This window comes from Corapipo altera, unplaced genomic scaffold (genome assembly GCF_003945725.1).
Source record: "Corapipo altera isolate COAL_440 unplaced genomic scaffold, ASM394572v1 168, whole genome shotgun sequence".
In the NCBI taxonomy this organism is placed as follows: domain Eukaryota; kingdom Metazoa; phylum Chordata; class Aves; order Passeriformes; family Pipridae; genus Corapipo; species Corapipo altera.
Genome location: NW_020886143.1, coordinates 1 through 7,427, shown reverse-complemented (window position 1 = coordinate 7,427; position 7,427 = coordinate 1). Strand labels below are relative to the sequence as shown.

The 7,427-nt window shown below is 49.2% G+C and overlaps 1 protein-coding gene across 1 annotated transcript; it reads left to right on the top strand.

The window, feature by feature from the left end:
* Positions 1-1,594: 1,594 nt before the first annotated feature.
* On the top strand, positions 1,595-7,421 carry HSF5 (heat shock transcription factor 5). Its single transcript, XM_027632193.1, has 5 exons — positions 1,595-2,162; positions 3,165-3,467; positions 4,343-4,530; positions 6,104-6,224; positions 7,289-7,421. The coding sequence occupies exons 1-5, from the start codon at positions 1,661-1,663 to the stop codon at positions 7,357-7,359; spliced, it is 1,185 nt and encodes a 394-aa protein (XP_027487994.1). The 5' UTR covers positions 1,595-1,660; the 3' UTR covers positions 7,360-7,421.
* The last annotated feature ends 6 nt before the right edge of the window (positions 7,422-7,427 follow it).

Here is a 7,427-nt window from a genome sequence, read left to right as displayed (position 1 = left end):
AAGAAGTTTGGAAAACACCAAGAGGGGCAGAACATTTGGGAGCAGGGTAAATCAAAGTGGAAAATTTTGTTTTCTCTTTAATTACAATAGAGGTTTCCTTTGAGCTTCTGGATTTATAGACTGTCCCGTGCATTTTACAGACAGTAGTCTGCTCAACAATATCGCTACAAGACAAGTTTTTTTCTCTTCTTTGGTTTACTTTTGACAAAAATATGTTCTGCTGAGACAAAATATCCCGGTTTACCTTTAAGATTCCTGCTCTGAAAGCCAATGCTCAGCAACATCTGTGTGCTTATTAAGGAAGTCTGTTAAGTGAGTTCAAAGCAAAACAATAGATGACAAAATGTTTTCAGTCCAGGAGTTGCGTTACTTAATGGCTAGACATACCTCTTATTTCCTATTCCTTACATGAAAACGCGAAAATTTAAAAGGAAAACGAGAAATTGAACCTACTTGAAAAGCACTGGTCTTGAAGAGTATTTTTCATTCTCCATCAGTCACAACATTTGAAAAGAACTTGAAACTGAGCTGCCAGCAAAGTGATGAGTTACTATATGGAAATATTTTATGTGACACATTTCTACAGTTTTCTAAATGGGATTTAATTAATTGAGTTTTATTCTTATTTTGACACACCCATGGTTTAATAGGTACTTCTCTGCTAGGGAACCTGTTATTTTACAATCCAGTCATTTTATGAGTTAAAGTCTGACCAAGAGAAGCTTGAAGCAGTCAGTAAGAGCAAAAAATTTGATAATATCACCCACAAAATTGCTGAACTCTCTAAAACATAATTAATTCAAGCCAGCTATAAATTCAGTCCACAGAAGCCTGAGATGGAGTGAAAGCAGGCTCTTCAAACACCTTACCCAGCTCCTTGCAACCCCTTTGTCGCTGGAAGAAGCAACGTGGTAAATGCCCATCCCTTGGATACATCACGGCATAAACATCTCTCAGGTTCTCCAGATCCTCCAGTCTGTTTGATGGCCTGCAAGCTCATCTGAATATGGTGTCAGCTTTGGGGACAGGCCCCAACTAAAGGTCCTCAATTAACAAACCCGCTGTGCCGGCTGGTGTTTTACAGTGTGCACAATTATGTTTAGGCCCCACTTTGTTTGCCAGGCAAACTGTGATTGACAGGTCAAATCAAAACTGAAAAGGACCAAGGGCCTCTGCTGTTTAGGAAAGGTTAGCCAAAAGCTCACATCCCACACTCCATTGCAAAAGAAGACACGGATTCCTGATGGCTATGCCAGGCTTGCCCAGCCCTTGGACAGCTGCTCTCTGGCATTTCCACAGGGGTTTGCATTTAGCCCTGAAGACCCGACCTGTGTCAGGAGACCAAAGAGTACAAGAGCTCTTTCTGCTCATGGTGGAACCAACCAGCTCCATTCTACATTTGGTTTCTATCAACTCGCTGTGATTCCAGTTTCATGAGCTGCCGCCGAGCTCTGCCCGTCACTCCGGACCCGCTCCCCCCCATTCGCGTCCCCGCTCCCCTCACGGCCCCTCCCGGGCGCGCTCCGGGCTCTGCCCCGCGGGCTCTCCAGCGCCCCCCTCGGGCCGCGCGGCGCCGCCGCAGCCGCGGCCGTTGCGCTCCGGGCGTTGTGTCCTCGCGGCGCCGCGTGTCGCGACAGTCCGTCCGTCGGCGACCGGCGCCATGGAGGAGCTGCCGCTGCCCGCCGGCGTCAGCCCCAGCACCTTCCCCGCCAAGCTGTGGCAGCTGGTGAACAGCCCACGCGTCCGCTCCGTGCGCTGGGACCCCCGCGCCCAGGGGCTGCTCGTCGACCGGGCGCTCTTCGAGCGGGAGCTGCTGAGCGCGGGCGGCGCGGGCGGCGCGGGCGGCGATGCGGCGGCGGCGGCCCCGGGCGCCTTCAAAGCCACCAACTTCGGCAGCTTCGTGCGCCAGCTCAACCTGTACGGCTTCCACAAGACGCCGGTGCTGGCGGGGGGCGGTGCCGCGGCCCTGCCGGGCTCTGCCGGGCCTCTGCTCCGCTTCTGCAGCCCCTACTTTCGGCGCGACCGCCCCGAGCTCCTGGTGCACATCAAGCGCCTGACCAGGGCCAACAGGGAGCGGCTGGCGGCCGGGCTGGAGGTGCGCAGCCGGCAGCCCAGCCGCTTCCAGCCGCTCCACAGGGACCGGCTGCTGCCACCCGGGGCCGGTGAGACGGGTGGGACACGCGGGGGGCGAGAGGTTGGAAATGGAAATGGGCACTGCCCCGAGTCAGGAGGGCTCCCTGCCCTTGCTGGGGCGGCTCAGCTCAGCTCGGCTCGGCTCACCCGGGGCCAGACAGGGTTGTCCTTGGGGAAGGCAGATCTGCTGTTCCTGTGTCCCGCTCTGCCCGTGGGCTGCAGCAGGACAGTCTCGGCTGGGCTGCCCTGGGAACACCCTCGCTCCTGGCTGGCGAGCTGGCCCAGCCCTGCCCAGGGATGTCCCTGCTCCCTACCCAGCTCTGGGGAGGCTTAAGGAGCTCTCTGGGAGTCCGTGGGACACGATGGGTCGGTCCTGTGCAGGGACAGCTGGTGGGAGTATCCTGTGAGTTTTGTGCAGAGGGGAGGAAGACCTGGCAGGAAGTCTCCTGCCAAAGCTAGACGGTATTCCATGGGGATTGAATGAGTCATCATCATGGCCAGTCTTCGCCAACGAAGATTTGGGAAAGGTCTCTACCCACATTTGTTACAAGCGCGCTGGTGATACAGGGCTTTGCAAATGCGGGTAAGGCCTTCGAGCCTGCGCAATGGATTTTTTAGATGAGACACGGTGTGTGCTGAACTGAGCCCACCCTTTAATCCTGAGGTTCATCTGCCGGGGCCGAGCGAGCTTGGACGGTGGCAGCGAGGTCCTCAGGATGTAGGTTTGTTAAGAGTGACGTTCTCTTAGATGGATGACCTTACAGGGCTGAACGAGTTCCATCTGCCTGGGTTTAGAGTTGTCCTTCTTTTCCGTGTGTTATTGAATGAGTAGGTGAGAGCTAAATAGACAAGTTATTTGTTGTTGAAAATCCCCAGAACATGGGATTTTTTCTTTCTAACCCTGCTTGGGAGTATCTGAGATTTTATATTGCCTGGTAGAAGTACAATTGCTGCCAAGGGAGGTGTACAGGAGGACCAGTACTGACTCTCTATCTCCTTTCTTCCTTTCTTCTTCCATTACTCCTACACAGTGAGCTTGGGCCAGAACCTCTTTACTTTACCAGCCAGAGGTTTAGATGTGCCTCCAGTCCCTTCCAGGACAAGTCAAGGTGTTCAAGGCCGTGAGGCTTCTCCAGCACCTCGCAGTAAAGTGGTTGTCACTCCAGGACTTCTCAGGTTTTCAAGGGAGGTCCCGGTCACGTCCACATCCACAGTGCAGCCTGTGTTCTTCCTTCCACTGCTTCACCAAGGGCCTCAAACCGCTGCCGTGGCCCTTCCGGAGCACAGCAGCTGCACAGCTTCAGAGCAGAACTCACCAGCCTACAATCCTGCAGGTATGGAAACAGCTTCTGCACTTGCTTTTCAAAACATACTGAAAAGTGATGGGTTTAAGTATCTTTCTACAATGCTCTGTCACCTGTTTATCTCAAGTGAGAATCAGATAGAAAGCGCAAGGTCTAAAAGGAAGAGAGATCTTGAAAGCAAAAAGATTCACTGTCTGGTTTTCCTATCCTTCCTCCAGATTGAGAGCATCCCCTGGGGGTTTTGCACACAGCCTCTCTGTTGAGGTGAAAGGGCAGGGAGAAAAGCATTTGCCCACAACTAGTCGGTGTTAGGTTGACTTTCATCTGTCTTTTAATTAAGCAAAACTAGGACAATGATAGGATAGTGCAGATTTTTAAGATTATCTGTCCTGCAAATAATGGCATTACTGTTAGATGACCTCTGTGTGTCACCCAAACAGTCATACCTGGAGAACACTGTTCCACAGCGCTGCTTTTTAGAATAAAATCACAGTTCAGTTTTGGTGTGTGCATCTGAAGATGTAATCTCGTCTTAGGTGAATCCACTTTCAGTGGTATGTTGTGATGAGAAACTAAAACAGCCAAATCCAAAAGCTGATGGGAAGCTACAGAAGTCTGCAATTATGAAGCTTTTATGTGTGTGTACAGACTTTACAATCCATATTTTAAGATTTTATATAATATATATAATTTATGTATAATTTCAATGTACACATCAACTAGAATACTTTTTTTAAGATTAATAAATCGGTAATTGGTCTTCAGATGACCCGGAGAGCACAAATACATTTCTGGAATTGAGTTTACTGTGTGATTCCTGAAAAGTTTGATCAAAGGGAGCAATAGAGCTCTGCAAACCAAACCCAAATTCTGGAAGCCTAATGACCGTGTTTGGATTCTTGCAGCCACACTGGGGAGTTCAGCCCGTGATTCTCTGACTGGCAGTGCTGGTTCTGCAGCATCAACGACCTCCAGCTGGGCCTGTAATCCCTCTGCTGCAGAGGAGTGGGCAGGAGTAGATCTGGAAGTTGTGTTTCAGATGCTCGAGGAGGTGCTTGCATCAAACCTGCCTGAAATGTTTCCCTTTCTTCAGGTAACTCCATTCAGTAGCAATGCTGGGGGCTGGACTGACATGTTTTTGGTGTAGTTGCCCACCTGAGAAGTAAAGGCTTCTTTAATTCAGCTTCTAATGGACAGCAAAGAGTTTGGTTGGTAAAGTAAGATTGAAAGAAGAAGAGGGACTGAGAAAGTATCCCACATTCATGAGCATGAGGTGGGTTAGCTTGTGTTGGCCAAATTAGGGGACTCATTTTCTTGGGACAAATACCTGCTGCAGTTGCATTCACAGTGATGAAGTGGAAGCTTTGTAGGTTATAACATGATGTCTTGGATCCTAAATAAGAGAAGAGTATTTTGAGCATTGCCACTGAAGGCAAAGTCTCACGCACAGTGAGGGGCATGTGAGAGGTCCCTCTGTTGCAGCACCAGATGTGGGCTCTAGCTCTTTTTCTTTTGAACCTCAAAGACAGCCAAGAGCTGGACTGCACCTGGTGCTGCTGCCTGTGGCTCAAAGTGCTGTGGTGTGCATGTGCTGGAGCTGCAGCAGTTTATTGTCCTCTTTGTGTTTTGAGGTCTCCAGTAAAGTTTCTGGCTTGGAAATCCTCAACTGGAGCAAACTTGCCACTACTGCTCTCCATAGCTTAGTCATCTTCCTCTTGGATATCCCTCCTTCTAGAAAGGGATATGTATTCTAATCTAAAGTCCCTACAAAGCTCCAGCCTCAATGGGACTGTTCTGCTCAGTGCAGTGCAGGGAAGAGCATGTCCTTGCACCAGGACACACGGAGTTGGCAGGACTCTTTCCTTAGAGCCTTCTCAGTGTATTGAGTGTCACCTGCACGTTAAACATTGTCAGCTTTGACAGCTTTTGAACTGTGTTTGAGAAGTAAATCTCCATTTGTAAGGCCTTTGGGGCCCAGACTTCCTTATTAGCAAGGAGGGATTAAGTGTGTGAGCCATGGAGTTGTTGGGGGGCAGGTGTTTGGGTTTTGAGGCCCAATGGACTAATAGACTTTTTGTTGGACAAGTTGCCTCTTTTGATTAGGAATCCCCTTTCTCTAACTCTTGCTCTTCCCAGACTTCTCTGGAATGTTCAGTTCCTGTATTGGCACAGGCCCTTTTGCTTATTGTTACACAACTTTGCCAAAGAATGTCTCTATTGTCTTAGAAGGAGGATGGGCAGGGGAGAGGGGATTCCCAGCCAGAAATGTGTGGCTCATGTGTAGTTTTGCACCACACAGCCCCGTGCAGTGGTTTAAGCAACCTGACACACGTGTGGGTAGCAAGGAGGGCACCTGGATTTCTGTTGACTGGTTTCTTGCAGCTCCTGTGATAAGTGAGGGCAGAGTTCTGACTGTGAGGACACACAGCCTCACTTAGTGTATTCTGGTTTTCTGATTTCATGTTTTGATTAATAGGACAAGAGCTTTCACTTTGGCAACCTTAATTCTGAGTTTAAAGCACTTGTCCTGTAAACCATCTGAGCAGTGTTCACTTCGTGTTACACATCCTTCTGGAGCGTAGAACAGTTTTTACTGTGTCCCTAAAGTGATTCCAAGAAAATATCGAGTGATCCTTGGGTTTATTTCTATTTGTTTTTCTTTTAAGGGGAATATTAGTGTTCCCTCTGAGTCTTCAGGAGGGGAGCCTGGGAACAAGGCTGCAGCAGAGAGAGCTTTGCCTGGCAATGCGAGCAGCGGGAACAGTTCCCTGGAGCCAAATGAGCCTGGTAAGAAGAGAGTCTACATTCTTTTAGAGATGACCAAGACAGCTGCTCTAAGGCTGAGTATTACAGGAAGGGGAAATCAGAACAGTTGAGTTATTGTCTGCAGTGTGAGTGCTTCCTTGTGCCTTCAGTGAAAATATTGTGCTTGTACAACCTCACAGAGTACTCACCAACACACTTCTCTAGATGTGCTCAGACCTGGTGTTCTTCTGTGCAAAAGGGTGTGAATTAGATCAGTGAACAAAACCTGACGTTCTGGGAGTTGCACCACCAACCCAGATGTGCTACAGGGGCCGTGCTGAGTAATGACGTGACTACTAAAGCAACAGGGAGAAAACCCAGCAAACTGGTGATGTCAGCGTAGAAGTCCAGGCTTTTTGTCTCAAATCACTACCTACATTTAATACCAATCTGCTGATACCTATGCTGAGACACATGAGAAAAACAAGAGGCAGAACATCCAAGGCCAAGCAATTCACAAATCCAGTAACTAAAGGAAAAACCTGAATGTCCCCAAATCAGCAAGACCCAAGAGGAGAGAGAGAGCACTTTAGATCTGTTCTAGGGCAAAGGTGGTGCAGGCTGCTGGCCTTGTAGGGAGGCCTTTTCCCTCCCAGCTGTTCGTCCAAGAGCCGATGGTAGAGTTGGAGGAACTGTTGCTCACTTCAGAGGGCAGTTTCTAGATCCCGGATAACGATGCTGGTTAATAACTCAGCTCACATTGCCCATGAGTTTCAGCCATTTAAGTAAGGACTGAGGCCTTTGGCGGCACAGAGAAAGAACAAGGCTGGAGTTGTCTTTGTGAGATGTGACTGTCTCTGTTTAAAGCTCTTGTGCCATTTGCAGGGTGAGTGCTGGGACTTTATTGGGTACTTCAAAACTTTAAAGTATTGTAAACTTGGAAGAATTCCTATTCTTAAAACAGCAGGCCTCAAATTCCCAAGTGAGAGCCTGCCTTTGAGGCCATCTTTTACAGTCCCTGAGTACAGGGAGTACAACTGCTCGATGTGCTGCTGAGGAATGTGTACACAAGGCCCCACAGTGACTCTGTTCCCTTTGCTTCCCAGAGGTCCATGAGCTGTACCTCACCAGGAGAGCTGCTCTGCGTGGGAGGAAGCGACTGAGGGAGAGCCTGTGAAACAGGGCAGCTGGAATCCCTCTGTATATAGTTATATTTAAAGATGGGTAGAGTTACATTTCTAGATA